The sequence below is a fragment of the Gymnogyps californianus genome, chromosome 3 (assembly GCF_018139145.2).
Source record: "Gymnogyps californianus isolate 813 chromosome 3, ASM1813914v2, whole genome shotgun sequence".
NCBI classification, from domain to species: domain Eukaryota; kingdom Metazoa; phylum Chordata; class Aves; order Accipitriformes; family Cathartidae; genus Gymnogyps; species Gymnogyps californianus.
The window spans coordinates 80,779,314-80,802,043 of NC_059473.1; the positions used below are offsets into that span (position 1 = coordinate 80,779,314).

Sequence of the window (22,730 nt, forward strand, 5' to 3'; positions counted from 1 at the left end):
CTGTAAACCTTCAATCTTGTTACATATGCAGAGAAAAACTCTCATATAGGTGACAGGTAGTTTTGATTGTGTCAAAATTATATATTAGGTTTCTAAATATGACCAGCTCTTTGTTCCAGCATTAACACAAATTAACACATTATAGTACCTAGAATGTGAGTTTTTCTTACTGGAAAAATGTGTAGAACCTCTTAAAATGTATCACAGGCTAAATTCCAATACTAAGATTTAAACTTTTTTTCGTTTTGTGCTTCAGAGATTTTTCAGAACATCTCAAAGCATGGGTGCAAATACATGAAATAGAAATGGTAATTTCTTTTCATCTGCTAGATTGTGCTTGCAGTTATTTTAAGGAGTTCTGTAAATCTTCTATAAAAAAAGAATGTAACTCTGACTGTAGGTAAAGGGAGACTTTTGCAAATAGACCTTCCTTTTCCTTGTCTCCTGCTAGACCTCACTGCTGCTTCTCCTCTAACTGGAGAGCAGTCACGGATGAGAATCAAGGTCACAGACTGACCACAGATGGGGATTCTCCCACCGCCATCACCAGAAGCTCACAGAGCTCATATACCCCCAGGCAGTATTTCTACATAAGAGGATTACCTTAGTTATTCTTGTGCCAGAAAACAGAGCTGGAGTTATTGTGGAAACAGAGCCTTTCTCTGGCTAGCCGGCACCTCAGGAATGCAGTGGCTTTGGGAGGGACACACTCCTTGGGGGGACAGGCTGTGTGACCACCAACTGAAACAAAGTAGGAGGGTCTATACCACCTGCCAGTGATTTTTAGTATAGGACAGCATGATTATCCACACAAACATGGTTATTATGAAGAAAGCTATTAAGACTCCACCTTTCACTCTGTTTTACGCTTCAGAAGAAAATATTTTATCAAAAAAAAAAATCCATAAGAATATTTCTGTTGTTTAGTGTGTCCTTACTGAAAGCAGCTGTATTTCAATGCTTAGAGGAAACTGCCTTTCTACAACAGCTAGCTAACCAATACACAGAACTATTTCTGTGCCTTGTTCCTGCTACAGCAAGAGTTAAAATATATCCTTTATGTTTACCATTCTCTGCTGCCTCATTGAGAGTTACAGGCACTGAAGCAAAACGCAATGCTCCCAGTTGGGTCATTGGACCCAATGCTTGATTCTGAGAGAGAAAGTGTGCAGCTCCCAGGAACCAAATCTTTTAATTAACTCTTTGCTACAGATAACAACAGTTTTCACTATTTCTTAAAACACATCAAATGCTCAAATATTAACATTTTTTAATTACCTTGTTGTATTTATGTTATGAAAAAGTACTTGGATAGTCAGAGTGGTTGGTAGGTTAGTGCTGCAAGCCTGTATAGAGAAGCTGCAGAAGCACAAGAAGAAAAAGCTGGAGGTTTATGGTATAGTCACCGTTAGCAGTCTGTGAACATCAGCATTTATTTTTCATCCTCACAGAGGATGTATCTTAGAACAACCTAGACTACCACACTCGTTGTGTTATATGCTATTCAGACAGTCTGTCTGCTTTTATTTCCACACGTTTTCTTTATTTCAAAGTGAAGGGAAATTGGAACAAAGAGGATTTCACAGTGTGTCACGTCCTTGTTATTTCTTGTTTAACACATTGCAGCTTTAAATCTGTAATTAATCAAGCTGAAGTTTTACAGTTTCTTAGGTTCAGTGGCGTGTGTACATCATGTAAAGTCACTGACTGGTTCATGGTATCAAGGAAACAAAACCTCACAAGACTCCAGCCTGCCTCATGACACTGTCCACCTTATTTCATATGTCTGTCTGTCTGATTTTTCAGAATATCTAAGTTCAACCATTAGCTGGGTCATTTATTCCCTTACTTTCCTGATGATCTGGAACTTTGTCAGCAAATAACCTTAACACAAGGGAGCCTTTAAACAGTACCTCCACAAAGTCACAAGAGCAGGTTGCTGTTATTTTTGTTGCAGTTTTCTCAGCTTGCCTCTGTTAACAGAGAATGATAATAACATGCTTTTTGTGTAGCTACCTAAAAGGCTGTTCTCTGGGTTATGGTAATTGTTTCAGTGAAGTCCACAAAAGACATAATTGAATGTAAATGGAATAATTAGAAAATGGCTCCTGCAAATACCTAGGGTCTAAACACACTTGAGTTTATATGCTGCACACAAAGGTAAATAAAACCTTTTAGCAAACTGGTGTCTTGCTCTGACTGTTTAATTATTCTTCCAATGATACTTTTACATATGTTGGAATACACACTGCAATATCGAGCTAGACATAAAGAATTTGGCAAGTTCTGTCACGTCTTCCTTGTCTAAGGCTCCGGTGACAATGATAAGAAAGGCAAATGGAAGGGAGGATGCGGTAAGGAAAAATATCATGTCTGTTATATATTCTCTAAAAGACCTAGCAGGGGTTTGGGTTCTGTAAACAACATAAATAATTAATCCCAAAACCCTTTAAATCATTGTTGCCAATTTCATTTTCAGTTCACATTTTCACTAGCATAGTTTATATTTAGGTTTACTGAAGTGTTGACAGGGTTTCCATAGTCTAAAGGATATTTTTTAAGCTCTAATAATCTCAAACACTCACCAACTCACCAAACTGCCTGTAGGTTGATTCAGTGCTACAACTACAACCTTTTCTATCAGACCCTGTAAACCCAGTTTCTCAGCCCAAGACAGAGCACAGGCTCTTCACTTCTAAGAGTCCCCTCTGTCAGGGACCCTCCCAGCTTTTTTACAAAGCTCAGCTTGCAAATTCAAAGTAGACTAAAAGACTGGTAAAGTTAAGCCATTTGTTCTCTTGCACTTGCATAAAAGAACATTTATGACTAATAAAATTAGGAAAATAAAATAAGTGTTTTGCTCCAGCTTTAAACGTGAACACAACTTATTTGGATCATATTTACTCAGCTTCTGTTAAGTTACATTTGTCAGGGAGATGATTAAAGTTAGACTGTCACTGTCCTACCTTGGATGAACAGGAGACCAAAGGGGAAATCAGAATCACTTAGGAGAGCAAAGAACACATTTTATTTTACCCTTCCATTCTGCAAAGAAGCAAAAAGAAGACAGTTGGCAGCTGTCTGCATTATGGTGCAGCATCATTCCCCAAGAAAAGCTATCTGTTCTGCAGCTTCAGTGGCACATTTTCATTAGCCTTTGCATGTCTCTTTGGAACCATACAAGCTTCATAGAAGCAAACAGTATCTTCTCAGAACCAGCATCATGGACATAATTGCCAACCCTTCCTTTTTAAAGGAATATGCCAGAAATATTTCAGAGAACTAAAAATGTCAAGGACAAGGTCAACCATGGATGACTTGTGTTTACAAAATGCCAAGAGTATAATATACAAAATATTGTCTTTATAACCGTATGCAGATTATTTTGTTAAAGGCTAAAAAAAAAAAAAACAAAAGAAGTCCTAAGGCTCATCCTTAGGATTGTCTACAGTTAAAACAACAGAAGGTTAAAAACAAGGTTGAGAAATACTCTCCATTTTGGATACCTGTAGAAAAGAACCTTCTTGATCTTTGCCCTTTTACATTTGGGAATGAGGTTTGAGAATAGATTTTTAAGTACTGTTCAAATCATTCAAGTCAGGGTTTAAATGCTTTCAGCATGTTTTCCTGTGGTAATTCTCTCACAAAGAGCAGTGTTGTCCACTATGATCGAAGCTAAACCAGAACTCCCTGTGTTGCAATCCTGTATCCAACATTAGCCTCCTCTGCTGTTTGAGGTCAATCCTTCAGTTCACATCTGAAAAGTTCCTCAGGACCATTGATTAGGAGGACCATGTATTCAGCAGCTAAAATTCTTATAAGAGGATCCATTACATCTGTTCCTGCCATGCTGAGCCAAATGAAAATATAAGGCTACATATTTTAATGTTTAGGTGTGAGTCAGACTCCTCTAAAAATACCAGATGCAGTTCAGTGCTTTGATTGTCCTGCCACTAAAGTGGGCAGAGTTTTAGAGAATAAGTATGAAAACAGCACCAAGCCAGTTCTATTCACTAATGGGCCTTTGATCATGTAATAACCCCTCCTGCAGGAAATCCCTTGATGGCATGTTTTCTCACTTCTTAGCTTCCCCAGACAATACTTACACAGAATTGAGCTAACAAAATGAAGACAAAGACAGATTATTAGACACAGATTCTTCTTTTCACTCTCATTTTCTAACTCCCTCCCTGCACAGCAGCTACGGAAATCTCTCTTCACAGTACCAAATAAATGTTCCATGAATGTAATGTTCTTCACAGTAGAGGAAGCACAAGCAGCCCAGGCTAAAGAGGAAAAGCTACAAATGACACAAAGCAGTTCGCAAACAGATATCAATACAGGCAGAACAGTACACCATACAGAATTATACTGTGATCACCAATCCTCCTGTGTTAAAAAAAAAAAAAAAAAAAAAAAGAAAAAAAAAGAAAAACTGAGGAGGGGGAAGAAAAAAGGAAAAAGAAAATTAAAAAAAAAGAAAAAGAAACAAGAAAAAGAAAAAAAGAAAAAAGAAGAGAAAGAGGAAAAGAAGAAAGACAGGTGGGGAGGGACTCAAGGCTTGTCAGTCTTCTCTGCGTATTATTTCTGTAGGTCGTGTGCTTAATCTCATTAACCTCTGTCTTCCCCTTTGTTTCCATTCTAAGGTGAAGCTCCCGTATGTTTCCTAACTAGAGAAGTAATAAGAAAAAGCATGAAGATCCAAATGTACCTTCAGGTCCTTCCCTTAGCAGCTCACAGTTGGGCAGAGGCTCTGGCTGCTTCTGTAGCGGGGATGTCCCATGCCCTGGCAGTCACAACAGACACTTTTGGCTCATTTCCCAAATGCAGAGCTTATGCAGAATTCTATCTGCAGACTGTCTCTAGTCCGTGGTCTATCTAGAGCTCTGTGAAAAAAGGGCAATAAGGCTCTCTTTTCCACTCCAGAATACCTACAGCAGGGCTGAAAGAGAACTAATATCCTTTTGGGAGATGGGGATGCTCAGCAACTGTTTGAATAAAAAAGGATCATGTTCTTGAATCTTGATTACAGACAAACTGTGTTTAGTACAAAGCTTGATTTATGTAACAGGACCCTTGAGACCATAAGGGATTAAATCAGACTTTGGTGTAAGCTGAATCAACGTCAGGATTTCTGTAATGGAAACTACGTGGTTGATCATACTGTCAGGTAGATTTGGGTGGAATGAACACAAGTCTGGTCAGAGTCTGACACATCTACAGTGCAAGCGGAATTGGTTTGGCTGATTATGTGTTTCCTGGAGATTTCTCCATGTCACTGAACAGAGCCACTTATTACCAGAGTTTAAATCTGATTATTATTGGTTTCATTTTTACTGTGCAGGGAAACCAAACTACAGAGTAACACTCCCACCTTCTCATAAGGACAACTGCACAATGATCTTCACTTTATGTTTCTATTGCAGAAGGTGTCACTGTTTTGTCTCTTTTTTGCAGAAATGAGACATGGATTTTTCTTTCTGTCTGGAAAAAGTAGTATTGTTATGCATTAACTGAGATATAGCTTCTGAAAAACTAAGGCTGTTGATGTTAACATACAGAAGTGTTCTTCAAGATAGGAGAATAATAGCAGGCAAAACAGTATAAACTTGAAAGAAGCACCTGGTCTATACTGAAGAAAAATAAGTATTGCTACATTTCTGTCCCAGAGAGAGTTGGGATAGCAGAATCTGAAGATACCAAGGAAGAACAGATATGGAATAAAAGTGAGCTTTCCATAGTTCTCTCTTACAGTGATAAAGGAAGAAGAATAAATACTAGGGAAAAGGAGAGATAAAGTGACAACAATAAAAAATAAAACATGATCTGAAAACCTGTGCCTCCAAGCAATTTAACAACACACTTTTTTGGGCCCTGTAGAGACTTTCTTTTTTCTTTTCCCCAGGAATGTTTATTATTTGTGCTTGTGGACATCCATGTTCCACTACACAAAACAGGAATTAAATTACTAATAGCTGATGATTGCTTTGGAAAACAGCATTATGTTTAAGTTGGTCCAGAGAAGGAAAATTCTGATTCAAAGCCATTCCAAAGTGGTGATGCTTTCAGCATCTTTTTCTGTCTCAAAACTGAGCGTATGTGGTGGGTTTCCCTGTGCTTTGCTGCAGTCTCCTCACTCCATTTGCAGTGCTCCAGCTGCAAACAAGTCAGATGGAGAACTGGTCCTCACCCTGAACGGAACTGAAAACTAGGACTTGGCTGGCTTGGGCACTTGATACCCATCCAGGCAGGGAAAGAGTGCAGAGCAACTCTGAGTGCTCATTAACAGAGGTACTGGGGGGTCACCTGCTGCAGGACCCCCCTTCCCAAAACAGCTGTACATAGGAGGGCTGGCCAGCATCCAAGTTGAACAGGCACCCCAGCCTGTGATGCCACAGCCAGGCCTCCCGTTACTAAAGTTGTGCTAGAAATGACACAACCCAGCATAATTTTCCAGTTCCCTTCAAGTATAGAAATGTGTTCTTGTAGTATTTCTGTCTCAACTTGGGGGAAAAAAGGATTTTTACATAAGGGGAGACTAGGTTGCTATCATTGCCTACAGCAGTTGGTTGTGATAATACATAGCTCACTTAAGGCTTCTCATGAGCTGGAAACTCATCTTCCTTCCCTGCTTTTCATTCTCAGTTAGTTTTCTGCAGGAACAGAGATCCTTCTCATCATATGGCCACAAAAAAAAAAGAAAAAAAGATGTATGATGGCCCAAAGGAGGGAATGTGGTTAAAAGACTAGAAAATGGAGAAAGAACAGAATCTTTCCCTTTGGCAATAACCTGGATTTATGCTGCATTCAAATGGCCATGTAACCACAACCCACCCACATTAAGTAAGGATTTAGGAGACTGCAAACACAGACCTTCTATCTAAGTTTAGGCAACTCACTTTTCTTTGTGTCACTTATTCCATTGTGTAAATTGGAAAGCAATACTCTTTGAGGTCATTACGAGGACGTAAATATTAATGCCTGTTAGGAAATCAAACACTGCAATGAAGATCCCCACTGGAAATATATACTAAATAAAACTATTACAAGGAAAGTTAAACCACAAATTTTGTTTACAGGCGTTTAGGAACACAAACAAAATATCTGCACCTCCAATAGATGGAGATATAAATATATGAGTAAATTTAATCCACAAGCTGTTTTAACAGTCTCCAGTATGAATAAAAGACATTGGTTACATATTGGAAAACTTAAAAAAAAAATCCATAATTTTGAGTGATTATTTCAGCATTATAACAAAAATTATCCATAATTTAGTTATCTGAAAGTCTTTAAGGAAACTGACACACTGCAAGGATTTCATAATTAAGCTAGCAGACAAAAATGGAGTCAATTGTAATTATGAACCATCTAGATTATTGAAAAGAAAATTTAAGAGAATTAAATGATGAAATCTCTTATCAGCCACTTGCTGGTTATCTGACAGGTTTAAAGACAGATTGATACAAGTTTAGAAATGGGATTAAAGATTGCTGATGAGAAGCTAAAAAAAAAGTTTCACTCAGGAATAGGCAGTCTTATCTGCTTTTTTATACACTGAATTTTAATGAATGCCTTAACACTGACTTTTCAATCGATTAATCATTATTTCCATTTTTGCACCATATTTATAACTTTTAGATCCATCTCCTAATGTGTTTTAAAATAAATAATTTAAGCTACATTTGCTTATCCTGTTTATCTTCACAAAGCAATTTGTCACTATAAAAAGAGACAGCAAAATTGTAAAATGGATCTGCCTAGGAGGCTAAGAAAGTAGGCTTCGTGTAGCAATCAGTGCATCAATATAAACAGTTCACGAAAAAACCCCACCATATCATATATGAGTAAGCCTTGAGGAACACAGGCAAGTGTGGACTAATATATATCCATTCCTGTAATTTACCTGTCAAAATATTCTGTAAAAACTCCCATCAATTTCATTTATGCTGGGCAAAGTGTTAGATAAGTGGCATGATTATAGCATACTCACTCACCTTCATAATGAGTTGCTATGAAAAGTGGCTGACCAAGGACAGCATCCATTTTAAAAATTAATCTGTGCCACCAATGGGGTGCTGAACTCACTGGGCTGAGGATCAATTATCTAGTTCTCATAACCTTTTCCTAACAAGTGAGATGCATAAACCTAGTTAAAATCAAAGTCTGTAGAATTTAGGACATTCATGTAAAGCTCACACTGTTCAATTTTTAGTGTCAAAGATGTCAATATTAATTATAATGTGTTAAGAACCCAGCATCCTAATAAACAGGTGCAAAATTGGGTCATTCAAGTACATCCTAGAACCAGAATCCTTGTAGTTCATCTACCACGTATTCATCCATGGATAGCTTGTTACAAAGACCATACTTCATTGCATCTTCCATTTAAAATATAATGGCACCTTGTGTTTTTTCAAAGCAACAGTTTAAGAATAGCTAATTGATTTATGATATTGTTTGTGTTTTTTTACCAGCTTCCAAAGAAATCCTGGTAGGCCTGTAGGCTAGGTGTGTAGATAAACTGAAGTCCCAGCATCTCCATAGTCATATCACATTAATTTTGTTCTGTAAATAGCAAAAGACATAACAGATGTACTGCTGATGTGCAGCATGATTGAACTTGGTCTTGTCAAAACAATGCTAGTAGTACAGATGTTTGATATTACAGGGGGCCCAAACACATTAAGAAGAGTTGAACAACTGGTATCCTGGAAGTGGGTCCTTAACTCATGTTAGTGTGATGTCATCACATAAACTTCTTGGACCAGAATATCTTGGAGGTAAGATAGATACCTGTAGTGGGTTGACCCTGGCCAGATGCCAGGTGCCCACCAAAGCCGCTCTATCACTCCCCCTCCTCAGCTGGACAGGGGGAGAAAATAAAACGAAAGGCTCGTGGGTCGAGATAAGGACAGGGAGATCACTCACCAATTACCGTCACGGGCAAAACAGACTCGACTTGGGGAAAAATTAGTTTAATTTATTGCTAGTCAAATTAGAGCAGGATAATGAGAAATAAAACCAAATCTTAAAACACCTTCCCCCCACCCCTCCCTTCTTCCCAGGCTTAACTTTACTCCTTATTTTCTCTACCTCCTCCCCCCCCGAGCGGCGCAGGGGGACGGGGAATGGGGGTTTGGGTCAGTTCATCACACGTTGTTTCTGCCGCTCCTTCCTCCTCAGGGGGAGGACTCCTCACACTCTTCCCCTGCTCCAGCGTGGGGTCCCTTCCACGGGAGACAGTCCTTCACGAACTTCTCCAACGTGAGTCCTTCCCACGGGCTACAGTTCTTCACGAACTGCTCCAGCGTGGGTCCCATCCACAGGGTGCAGTCCTTCAGGAACAAACTGCTCCAGCATGGGTCCCCCGCGGGGTCACAAGTCCTGCCAGCCAACCTGCTTCAGCGTGGGCTCCTCTCTCCATGGGGCCACGGGTCCGTAGGTCCTGCCAGGAGCCTGCTCCAGCGCGGGCTTCCCACGGGGTCACAGCGTCCTTCAGGCATCCACCTGCTCCGGCGTGGGGTCCTCCACGGGCTGCAGGTGGATATCTGCTCCACCATGGACCTCCATGGGCTGCAGGGGGACAGCCTGCCTCACCATGGTCTTCACCACGGGCTGCAGGGGAATCTCTCTCTCTGCTCCAGTGCCTGGAGCACCTCCTCCCCCTCCTTCTTCACTGACCTTGGTGTCTGCGGAGTTGTTTCTCTCACATCTTCTCACTCCGCTCTCTCTGGCTGCAACTGCCACCCCCTGTAACTTTTTTTGCTTTTCTTAAATATGTTATCACAGAGGCGCTACCACTGTTACTGATTGGCTCGGCCTTGGCAAGCGGCGGGTCCGTCTTGGAACCCGCTAGCATTAACTTTATCGGACATAGGGGAAGCTTCTAGCAGTTTCTCACAGAAGCCACCCCTATAGCCCCCCCCCGCTACCAAAACCTTGCCACGCAAACCCAATACAATACCATTCTGAGAAACCACTTACCTTTTTTTCTTATTGCTATTACACAATGTTTGCATTTTGTTAGAATTCCATTTTTGCAGGCATTCTACATGAACACAAAAGTTAAAACCAAAAAAAAAAAAAAGAAATCCAGTCACCAGGACAAAAACAAAAAGGTAGAGAAAAGGCAATGAAATTACAAGAAAAATGAAGGAGTTGTTATGAAACTCAGTGTGCTAATAGCAGGTATCAGGTTCACAAGTGGAATATGAGTTGGTTCACTGTCTTGTAGAAATTAAAATGATCCCTATGCTTCATAGGTAATTTCTGGAATACGATGTTAGACTAGGGATTCCTATAACATGAACCCATGTACAGCAAGAATAAAGAAAAGGAAAAAGAAAATAAAATTCTAGAAATCTGAATATAATACCCATCACCAGAAAAGAAAGCTTTGAGCTGAAACATGGATGACTGATAATTTTAATAGCCTGGTTATAATCGGGTTATTTTGATTCTAAGGGCCATATATTGTCTCCCTCAGGCTAGATTCTGGCCAAAGATCATCTGTCTGGTAGAGCACTGTACTGATCTTAAAATATATAGAGACAAGCAAAAGTCCAGAGCAAGTAGCTAGTAGTAGATTTGAGTTACTTTGGGAACCATTAATTGAAAGAAACAAAAAGATAAAATGAAAAAGCCTGATAATTATTATCAAACAACTACAAATATAGCTGTACTTCAACCATGCTTCTTGGATACTTTCTTCTGAATCTAGGACTGATTCAGATAATGGCAGCTATTTTAACTTCTTTTGGTAATTTGAAAGTTACACATGTGCTTCTGCAGTTACCAAGTTCATATGAGTCTGTGATTTAAAATCCTACTGTCTGAGAGTTGACTGAGTCATGGGATAGTATTCTGGTCTAGAAAAAGCTGCTGCATCTCATGAACGTTGAACACAAATAGCTTTTGCTTCCCCCCCCCCCCCCCCCGTCAGGCAATTTTGCTTCAAAACTTTCAGAGAGAAAGATGAAAACATGCCCGTTAATAAGGTATGCTGAAAATGACTATACATTTTGAAGCAACTAAACAGTCTGAAATGTTTCAAAGAATTGTGCACCAGCTGCTTTCAGTCACCATGCTGCTCACTCTAAGGTACTGAGTGTTGTTCACCATGTTTGCAGAGATTAAATTTTCTTAGCTTTTTTACACCTAATCAGACAAGTCACTAAAATTTGAAGTCCAGCTGGACAGATGTTTAGTTGTAGTCCTCTTGGTAATGTTCAAAAATGACTCAGCAGCAAAAAATCTGTGGAAAAAAAATGTATTTTTTGTTATTTTCTAAGCAGAGACCAGGATTCTTTTTTAATTCTTGAATAAGAGTTCCAAGTGAATGAAGATGAAAGGATATTGCAAATGAAGATGAAAGGATACTTATGGCCTGATGGGAAGTTCGTAATTTGTCTTGTATGTTGCAAATTGCAAGTATATTATGTCTTCAGACAGCTGGAAGAAGTCTCATGTTCGCAAACCCTTCAAGTCCTCATGGGGACTTGAAGCACCCTGATATCTGCTGAGGAGACAACACAGCAGGGCACAATCAGCCCAGGAGACTTCTACAGTGTTTTGATGATAACTTCCTGACACACGGGTGTTGGAGGAGCCGAGACGAGAGGTTCTCTGCTGGATCTCATACTTGCAAATATGGAAGAATCAGGGTGAGTGACAGTATTGGCTGCAGGTGATGGATTTCAGGATTCTGAGCAAAGAGGATCAGGGCAAAAAGTAGGACCATAATACTGGATTTCAGGAGAGCAGAATTTGGCCTTTGGCCTTCCAAGACCTGCTTGGAAGAATCCCAAGGAAAGCAGTCATGGAACGCAGGGACAGTCTTACAAATGCCAAAGCCCACCTGGATTGAATCCAGCAAGCACTGTGAAAGGCAACAAGAAGGGTTTCTGCAGATATATCAACAGCAAAAGGAAGACTAGGGAAATAGTGGGATGGCTGCAGAATGGGGGCAGATGCCTGGTGACAAAGGACATGGAGAAGGCCAAGTACTCAGTATCTTCTTCAGTTTGGGTCTTTATGGGTAAGACTGGCCTTCAGAAAAGCCAGGTCCCTGAGACCAGTGGGAAAGTCTGGAGCAAGGAAGACTTACCCTTGGTGGACAAGGATCAGGTTAGGGAACATTTAAACAAACTCTACATATATAAGTTGATGAGACTTGATGTGATGCACCTGCAAAGGCTGAGGGAGCTGACTGATGTCATTGTGAGGTCACTCTTGATAATCTTTGAAAGCTCATAGTAGTTGGCAGAGATGCCTGAGGACTGGAAGAAAGCAAATGTCACTCCTACCTGCATGAAGGGCAGTACGGAGGATGTGGAGAACTACAGGCTCGTCAGCCTCATCTCCGTCCCTGGGAAGGTGGTGGAGCAAATCCTCCTGGAAACCATTTACAAACATATTAAGGACAAGAAGGTGACTGGAAGTAGTCAGCATGGATTTACAAAGGGGAAATCATGTCTAACCAACCTGATAACCTTCTATAATGAGAAGACTGGCTTTGTGCATGAGGGAAGAACAGTGGACGCTGTTTATTTTTACTTCAGCAAGGTTCTCAGCATTATCCCCCATAACAACCTCACAGACAAACTGATGAAGTACAGACTTGGTCAGTGAACAGTAAGGCAGATCAAAAACTGGCTCACCTGTCATGGTCAAAGGGTTGTAATCAGTGGCAGAAAGTCCAGCCACGTGCCAGTAACTAGTGATGCATCCAAAGGTCGATACTGGGTCTCATATTGTTTAGTATCTTTATTAATGACCTGTATGATGGGACAGAGTGCATCCTCAGCAAGTATACACATTACACAAAAGAGGAGTTGTTGATAAAGCAGATGTTCGTGCTGCCATTCAGAGGAACCTCAACAGACTGGAGAGATGGACCAACAGGAACTTTATTAAGTTGAACAAAGGGACATGACATGTCCTACACCTGGGGAAGAATAACTCCATGCAGCAGCCCAGGCTGGGGGCCAACCAACTAGAAAGCAGCTTTGCAGAGAAGGACCTGGGGGTCCTGGTGGACAACAAACTGAACGTGAGCCAGCGATGTGCCCTTGCAGCTAAGAAGAGCAACAGAATCCTCAGTCGCATTAGGAAGACCATTGCCAGCAGGTCAAGGAAAGTGATCTTTCCCCTTTTGGCGAGACACATCTAGAGTGCTGGGTCCAGTTCTGGGCTCCCCAGTACAAAAGACAGGGACATAACAGAGTGAGTATGGCCCCCAGCAAAGGGCCACAAAGGTGATTAAGGGATTGAGCATCTGTCATATAGGGAGAGGCTGAGACACCTGGGACTCCTCAGCCTGGAGAAGAGAAGGCTCAGCAGAATCTGATAGGGGGAAGATGGAACCACACTCTCAATGCTGTCCAGTGAGATGATAAGAAGCAGTGAGCACAAACTGAAATGCAAGAAATTACCTTTAAATGTGAGGAAAAAAAATGTTTTCACTGTAAGTGTGATTGAACACTGGAAACAGAGAGGTTGTGGAGTCTCCATCCTTGGAAATATTCAAAACCTGACTGGACAACATCCTGGGCAATCTTCTCTAGTTGACCCTGCTTTGAACAGGGACATTGGATTCAACAGTCTCTGGAAGGCCGTTCCATCTGGAGAAGTCATTGGACTCAGCAATTCAAAACCTCAATGATTCTGTGTTTTTGTGAGTCTGATTCTGCAAGAGATGCCTCTATGATAAGCCCACAACTAATTTTTACTTATCACAAATGAGCATTTTTAACATAGACATTAATGCATAGAATGGCTTAGCAGATGTACATATCAGAAACTTCTATTGATCTACCTGAGTCTAAACGGCCCAGCCAGTTAGCATGGTTAAAGCACAAAGAGAATGATATAGTTACCATCACTGCGTTAGGTTGCTTTCCACTCTCTGGGCTTAACAGCCAGCAGTCTACTTGTGGGAGACTGGCAAGAGACAACTTTTGGCATAAATCCGTCATAAGGTTTGAACTTGTACCTTCAAAACCAAATCACTATGAATTTGGTCTGTGGTTGATGACGTAGCTCAAGAAACATTAACAACAGCTCAAACCTGAAGATTTACTGATCTTCAATGTTTGCATATAATTTTTCAGGTAAGTTTAATGTAGGACTAAGTATCTTATTTCCTCCAAGAAAAACTCCTACAGTTATGGCAAAGAAGGAACTCTAAGATTTTTCCATTATTTTTAGCTCATGCTAGATTTCCTAAGTAGCTGGAAAAACTATGCATACATTGTATGACAAGGAAAGAAAGGCATTCTTTTGGCTCTGAAAATTCCTTAAAGACATATCTATGTATAATTTCCAGTGTACACTTCAACATTCAGAAAAATAAAGTCCATCATTAGAGTGGCATTCCTTGAAGAAGAAAAAGGTAAAAGAGAAAGCTGATATGTTTGTCCTCAAGATCAGATGCATCATTGTTTCCTTTCATTTATCTACAGTTAGCATTTTTCTCAGATTCCCACAATACTGTCATTCCAGCAGTCATAGAAAGCTAGTGTTGTCAGATAGGAGGAAGTATTTCTTTAGTTTTAATTAGTATTATCTTTCATAGAAAATTTCTAATTACATCCATAAAATAATTAATAAAATAGGATTGACATAGATTTTCACAATGAGAGGCTTGCTGATCTAAGTGGGCAGATAAAATGAAGGAAGGCAAGGTGCCTGGTGTTCAACTTAACAAATCACTTAATCATAGCTTTTCCAAGCTTAAACCAATTAAAAGTTCTCTTTCGCAAAGCTCATCTTGCATATAACCCTTCTTTTTATGTGTTAAACTACTTTTTCCATTTTTAATGTAGCAGATTTCATATTAAAACCTTTATAGAAGCTATGTGAACATGATGTTCTATATGCCTGTACCCCGACCATGTAGGGAAACTTCCAGTAAGATGAGTCAGTGTGATAACTCCTTTGGGTTGGTTTTATTATTTTTATTTTTTGATTATTCTATTGCTGTAGTGATTAGGATTTCAGGCAATGAGCTAAAACAATATATTACTAGACTGGCAGTCAATCAGATCACTATCACTTCAAACATCATGTAAGAAGATCTACTTTTTTTATTATTTATATAGCTCCATAGTTCATGGTGCTACATAGAACAAATCAAAGACAGATTCCCTGCCCCCTAAGAGCTTACAGTCTAGGCAAGTACAAGAACAACAGGAGAAGATAACACAAGCAGGGGACAGAGAGGGGTAGTGAATGAAAAGAAGGACAATTAGATTACAGTCACATGAAAAGCTAGTGTGTTTATCTTGGTGGATACAAACTGGGGAGATGAAGTGCTTGAGTAACTTTATTTTTAATTAGAACTACGTTTTATAGGAAAGCCAGAAGAAAAGGGTTTTGAAAACAAATTTGAAAGTGTCAGAGGTGCTTGTAGGAAGGCAGAGAGGCAAGACTGGAAGGGAACAGGACACTAACATATTTTAGGTTGGAAAGCAATGATCTTGGATGTCAGCCGAGTCAACCTCCGCGACCCTTTCTTTTCCTACACATTTTTGAAAATATGACAAAAAGCACAATTGCTCCTGTACACCTAAACGCAGGCTGGTATCTTATTTTGCCTTTAATATTGTATCAGTACACATTTGGCTGAGGCTTTTAATATTGTGTCAGTACACATTCGGGGATGTATTGGACAAAATCTTAATTCCTCTGAAGTAGGAGTTTTGACACTGCTTTCAAAGTAGTCAGCATTTCAATCATCATATTTTGTGATTATTGATGTATTTGGAGACTAATGTATTTGGAAACTAAGTGAAGTTGTGTCTAAAGTACTTTAAATATTTTTCTAATATCCTTAATATAATAATAGTACAAAAAATATGTTATAGCATTATCTTCTACCTCTTTGTATGCCATTATCTCTGCTCATGACCCCTTTTCCCTGAAAACATTTTGATTTTGTAGAATATCAGGGCGTTACTCCTACTTCTATTTGAGGTTTTGGATTTTGGTGGGGTTTTTTTCTTCATAAATTATGTCTTTTCCATTCTGAAATACTAACTAGTTAGTGCAGTAGGGCTAAACAGTGTTATTTTGTTTTTTTGGAAGACTCTGTGGGTGAAACCAGGAAGGATTAATGCACAGAGCCTCAAGTAATATAAACATGATACAAAAGTTTCTTTCAAACCTATACTGAATTCTTCAACTGAAAATTGGGATAGAAACTTCAGAAAATAATAACTCATACAAAACCTGCCAGATACTCCCTGGATATGTTTGCATTTGTGTTTATGTAATAAGAGATTACTATGAAATGGCTTGCTGATGTCTGTAATCAGCCAAATCCTCATTTACTATAAAGCACCACATATTTCTTGATTTCATCCAACTATTTGGCTCAGAATTTTCATTACCAGTCCTTCATAAATGACATTTATCAATAAGCTAAAGGGTTTTTTGTCATTTATTCTGTAATATCCACATAGTTATCTATCGCTATATAACCATGCTGAGGTAACCTGAAGATCTAAATTGTGTGTCTTGCGAATCTTTAAAGATTATAGACATCAATCTTTCCTGAAATAGGTACAGTAAAAAAAAAAAAAAAGTCCTGTTCAGTTTTTACCTCCAATTGTCATCCACCAGGTAGCACCATGTAACTGAATTATAACTGCTTTAAAAGTCTTCTCTAGAGTGACATTCAAAGTCAGTCAGAGAAGCACTCATCATCCTGTCCTAGGAAATCAACAGACTAATTGAGCTATTACATGAAACCACATAAAGCAGTTATGTACAGACTCTGAACCTTCATGGGCTAGATGATACTCACTTGATTTTAGCTGGTGTAGTTCCATTGATTTTAATGACATTATAGAAATTTATACTACATGAGAATTTGAGAATTTGGGAATAGCCATTCAGAGGCCTTTCAAAATGAGGAAGATTTGTTCAGAATTGAGGATGTCCTTCACAACAGTGAAGGGAAAATGAATCATTGAGCTTTTTGGAGTACAAAACTACCAGTGGCATTTCCTACTACTTTGGGGGTCAACTCTTTGCCAGTCATTTTTTCTTAAATGTCTTAATTTTCTGTGAAAAATACAGAAATAATTACTAATGCACAACAAATTAACAGTAAGGATTAGTGTATGATTTTTTTAAAAAAGCCGTTATCTTACTATGAATCTGTGGAGCCATGCATTTCTAGTCTTGATCTTAAATACAGAACTGCAGTTACTTTGCATATTTCCCTTAATAATGGAAGGCTGAAATTCTCACTGAAATCTTAATTAAGCCACACTACTGTGTTAGGATTTTTGTTCCTTGGGGGACTTTGACCCAATAAAACATTTGGGACATATTCTGCATTCACACTTTGGCTCACATAAAGCTTAATGAGAATTAGTCATGTGCATCAAGGTGAGAATGGAATCTTGCTTATTTCAACACCCTTAACGGAGAAAAAAAAGGTTTGTTTGAATATAATACAGCATTTTATTACATGATTTTACAAATTTTTGTTGTAAATCATCAATCAAATGCAATAGCCAATTTTTTTTTCCATTCCAAACCATCATAATTAGGAGTTTTCATTGTGTTGTATGACAGTTATTTTCTTCCCCTTTGTATTTTAAAGAATTAACTTAAACTTAAGTATGTATTATGTAAGTATACTCATTTTCAGAATCTTTGCTGAAGATGTTTTTATCTTGTTTATACTTCAGACAAAGATAACCTGTTCTTTGTTATCACATAAATGGGGATGAAACTCTCACAAATATAAGAGAATTTGCTTTCTCAGTCCCTGTTCACAATGGAAATGGCCAGCTCAGTCTCTGTGAAGATTCATGAGAACCGGGTAGTAGACACAAACCTCCCCTTTCCCCCAAATTTCATGATATAATTTCTACAATTTGAATGATATATGTTATACTCCTGTGCTAGAAAGATGATTATAAGATTAAATTAAGCCCCAGTAAACAAATGGTCTCATTACTCACCAATGACTGATTATCTATGATAATTTTAAAGTTCTTTTTAAATTCGTCAAATGAGTTATTTTCCATATAAAGACCATCTTCATAAACTTTTTTGATTGACATAACATTCCTACATAGCCCATCCTATACATTTTTTGTTGAGATACAAATAAATTTACAGTAGACAGAGGTGCAAGATTCAGCATCTGTAGGGCAGTATTTCAAAATGTTATGTCCAGGAACTCACCACAGGCAGGACATACAAATTAACTTTGAAGCAGCTAAGAGCCAGATCCTGCAAAAACTTATCACAATGTGTTGTACTGGCTTCTCTCAGAAATCCCAGCAAACTCTCTGGCCACACATTTAGTGGCAAGAATCGGTAGGACAGGGCACTAAGCTGAGGCTAAGTACCAGTACTGACACAAAGTACTGTACGTACGTTGCTCAAATCACACAGCAAAAACAAAACAACTAAAACTGACATAATTTTAATGCTTTTTTTTTTTTTTTAATTTTGTGCATTGGATTCAAACAGCAAACTGAGTGCACTTTAACTGTTATCACAATGTGGTCAAGAGGTCTGTGTCTTTTACCATTTACACACAATTGTTCATGACAGTATGTTATCAGCCTAGTGGAAACCAGGGGTGTAGCATGATAAGCAGTGGTGGTAGTGCACCTATTTTTTATATTATCTAACTTGAAAATATGTCTCTTCTAAGATTCCTTTTTCTTGATAAAAATAGTTTTCACCAAACGTTGGTGGTGCACACGCACTACCATTCATGCTTGGCATCACACCCCTGACAGAAACACATGTTCTTATTTTGTTGATAAAAAGTATTACAAAAATTTCCATACAAAAACTATTTTCATAGAAATCTTGCATTTCCACAAATAAACCTGAACATTTTTTTTTTTTTAAAAAAAACTGCTCAAGGATTTTGTTCATTTAGTACTGTGACTGTATTGAAAAATGCAGTCCTCCTTAAAGTTCTCCACATTCACTTCTTTTAGGTGACCCATCCCACTTCCAATATTAGCGAGAATTGCACAGGCTCCGTTGAGTTCAATTAGTAGCAGGAACAAGGGTTTCAAAACCCATTCAGGCTAAAATGCAAGCCCTCTATGTGTGAAATACACTGCTTCCCACCCCCCTCCCTCTTTTCACAATTAAAGAAAAAAAGTAATTGCTTATATCTAGAGGTTGTAAGATACATTCTTTGTACTAAGGAAACTTTCATTCATCTAAAAATTGGGTCAAAATTATGGATCTTTTTTGTTGTTTTTTTAGATCAAAGTTCCAGCCCAGGTAAATTTAAGTTACTGATTTTTTTTTTTAATTATTATTTATTTACTTAGTTCAGTGACACAGACAGTCCAAAAAGCAGGTGAGCATCTTCATATTTATCCTTCTATTCATGGGATTCATGTTTCTTCACTTTAACATTTCTCCCATGCAGGAAGCTCATATCGCCTGTCCAGATGGTAGTTTCAGTCTACCAGCAGTTACCAACTCTTCTATGCTTGGAAGTTCAGAAGAACATATGGTTTCTTGTTCCACTACAGTTCTGAGATATTACTTTTACTAGACTCCTTCCGTGATTAGTATAGTCTTGGACATTTAATCTCCATCTCCTGGCAACCGTTGAACTTCAAAAGGAACCTGTAATTTCTCACTGAGACTGCATTTGAAACCAGCCACAAAACTCACATGGAACATTCATTCATTCAGAATGGTGGAAACCCATGACGAATAGTGTAACCCCGCATAACTTGGTTGATCCATGATGCTTGTGATTCGAGTCTGGCCATTGCAACTGCTGAATTCACAGAGTCTCTAGTTCATAGACACAGCGGCATGAGGTAACTCATTTTATTTTGCACAGGTTGCATATTTCCACAGGAAACATTCTCGCAAGGTTGTTTGGAAAAAAGACGACAGTTTGTGCTTGGGGTATTTGGCTTCCCAGCTCTATGCCATGGTTTCTTTACCTGGCAACCTTCTGTCGTTAAACGTGTGCATGTTGATAACTTCTTCTGTTTTCACAATAACAGGGGCCTGTGGCTTGTGTTTTAATCGACGCTGACACTTCAGAGACATCCTTAGCTCCTCTACCATGGCACTACAGAAGGACCTCTACAGAGGGAAATAGAGGAAGAAGAAAAAAAAAACATCTGTAAGAAACGTCTAGCTGCAATGTCTAGAAGCAGATTCACTGTATTGGCACAGCCTTGTCAGTCCTGTAAGTTTGCTTTGTCTCAGCCTGGACCTCATAACAAATCACTGCCTTTTAAATATGCATCACATAATAATTAAAATGACTTATCAAGCTGTGATGACTCAGTAAAAAAATCACCTTGTCTCTACAATTATTTATCTGGCAGCTACTGACTATGGATGCATATGATACATAAAAATGTTTCAAACAGATGTTCTGTTAAAATAGGTTAGCCTTAAAGGATAGCATCTGAATGGAACATGTATATTAGGTATTCAGTAAAATTTTCTTGCCCATATTTCAAAATAATGATTTCATTTCTATGTGATTTAAATAGCTGTTCCTCGACAAAACAACAAGCCTTAGTATAGGAAGTTTACCTAAATTAATGTTTAAATACTGTTAAAATGCAGACCCATTACTGAAAACTAGTATTTACTCCATTATTTTTAATATTTTCTGTATTTAAACATTTCTTCCTCTACTGACTATCATTTGTGAAGTACATATTTGCAAAAAATATTCAGTTTCATTGATCTTCATGAAGAGCATGTTATCAGAAAAACAGTTTATTAACATGTTTTCATCAAAAGCTAGATCCTCAAAACCCTTTTTCTGTTTTACAGTGCAAGGAATTGGAAAAGTAAAATAAAATCTCCCTTATTCCCTCAATCTGACTGAATTCTCAACTGTTAACAGTGTGCTGAGCAATTAGCCTCTCCTAAGTGTGAGAATTGGAGTATGGATGAAATATGGAAGTAAGGAAGAAGAGTCTCAGTTTTAGGGTCTGTGAATTAACCACTTCCATATACTTTAACTTAAAAGTTTTCCAGCTAACGTAAAAATGTGTTAACTAAATAACACATCCCAGAGCCTGAGATGTTATGACAAGCCTCTGACAATTGCTCTCACCCAAAGCAAATTTGAGGTATAATGTAGCCCCTTGCATTTTGCTTTCTTAATAACTAATCTCCAGTCCAGGAGATGATGATCTGGAAAAAGAATTCCAGATGATCTGGAAAAAGAAAAAAAAAAAAAAAAAAAAAAAAAAAGACAGAGCACCTAGAATTGCTGTAAATATCTCCTGATCATTGTTTCATTGTTTGATTTTGTGTGATTAGTGGTAGATCATTAGTCAATATATAATTTATCTCCCAAATCAAGAACTCTGCTTTATTTGTAAACAGTTACATCTCCATTATTCATACAAACCTGGAGTTTGGAGATTAGATCCAGAAAATATTTAAGGACCTCACCCTGCCTAGCTCTTTGGGAACCTAAACTGAAACTGTGTTCATCAAAATCTGCATTCAGCTTCCAGCCTCCGGGGCTGAAGGCATTCTGAGCAGTAAGGCACTCAGTTTTCTACATTAAACTTTATAGGTTTGTCATTTGGCAATAGTCAGTAGAAATTCTTCTAAACACATTGGTACTTGGCTTAGTCCTGAATCCCATTAGAATTCACACTCAAGTTCTGCATGCACAAGGTCATCAATCCAGTAGGTGTGCTCTGAAAGGACCTAACAAATCAAGTTCCTCAAAAAAAAGTGGCAACTGCTAAAGAAGGACACGTGGCAGATATTACAACATTCTTCTGTGTGGCCATTCATCAGCTGGAGCATTAGAGCTGAATGTGAGACACATTTGAGAGCGCCAATTCAAGAGCGTCTTCTGCCGGAAGAGATTTAAGCTTCAGTGTCTCAACAAAGGGCTGTAACCTACAGGCATTAGACCATTTCAGGGTAAAACCACTTGCAGTTTCCACCTACTGATCCTGTTCCACTTTGCAAGGAAGCAGTTAACAGAGGCAGAGTGGGAGAGAGGGAGAATGTGGGCTGTTCTGTAGATTAGGGATTAGAGCACACAGTGGCAGAGGAAAGGCTTCAGCGGTAGTTCCTGTTTCAGTGACGACTTCAATATTTTTATGCAAAATTCTGCTCAGTGCAAAAGATTGCAAACATGAGTTATCTCAGTCATGGGTTAGAACTGAACCTGAATGCCCCAAATCCTGAACAAATGCTCTCTTCCCTAATCCTTTGCATGAATAAAGGAATAGGCAGGTGGGAAGGAAAGGGTAAGCTTACTCTGGCTGTGATACTCTTCTTTTCAAACATTCCTTTCTCCTGCTGAGTTTGAAATAAAAGAATGACACCTACTCAACTTATGATAGAAAGAGTTTAGCCACCTACAACTAAGAAAAGTTTAAGTTGTGAATCCAAAGGAGAGGAAGGTGTATCTCTCTCATGCAGAGTCCTTCGGAGGCCGAAGTTCAAGACAAAGTTCATCATTTCTGCTGGCATTTCTGGCTGGCATTTCTGGCTGGAGTGACTTCTGCAACAGACACTCATTAGCAATCCCTTTTAAAAATGTTCTGGTGCACTGGGTTGACATCCAAGACAGAACTTATGGCTTTCATTGTGTGAATGAGGTGGCTAAAATTTCTAATTGAATGGTCTGAGCTGTAATATGTCAGATCTTCATGCATAAGGTATCTTTGTTTAGCATTGTGTAGAAAGCAGGAAACTGTACCTCCTACTTATCCAGC

General features: G+C 38.7%; 1 protein-coding gene across 1 annotated transcript in view; it reads right to left on the reverse strand.

Moving 5' to 3' along the window:
- Positions 1-19,938: 19,938 nt before the first annotated feature.
- GRIK2 (glutamate ionotropic receptor kainate type subunit 2) overlaps positions 19,939-22,730 on the reverse strand; it is a 429,675-nt gene continuing 426,883 nt past the window's right edge. Inside the window, exon 16 of the mRNA XM_050895229.1 lies at positions 19,939-20,103. Within this exon, the coding sequence (XP_050751186.1) occupies positions 19,939-20,103 (165 nt within the window). The remainder of the gene's footprint in view (positions 20,104-22,730) is intronic.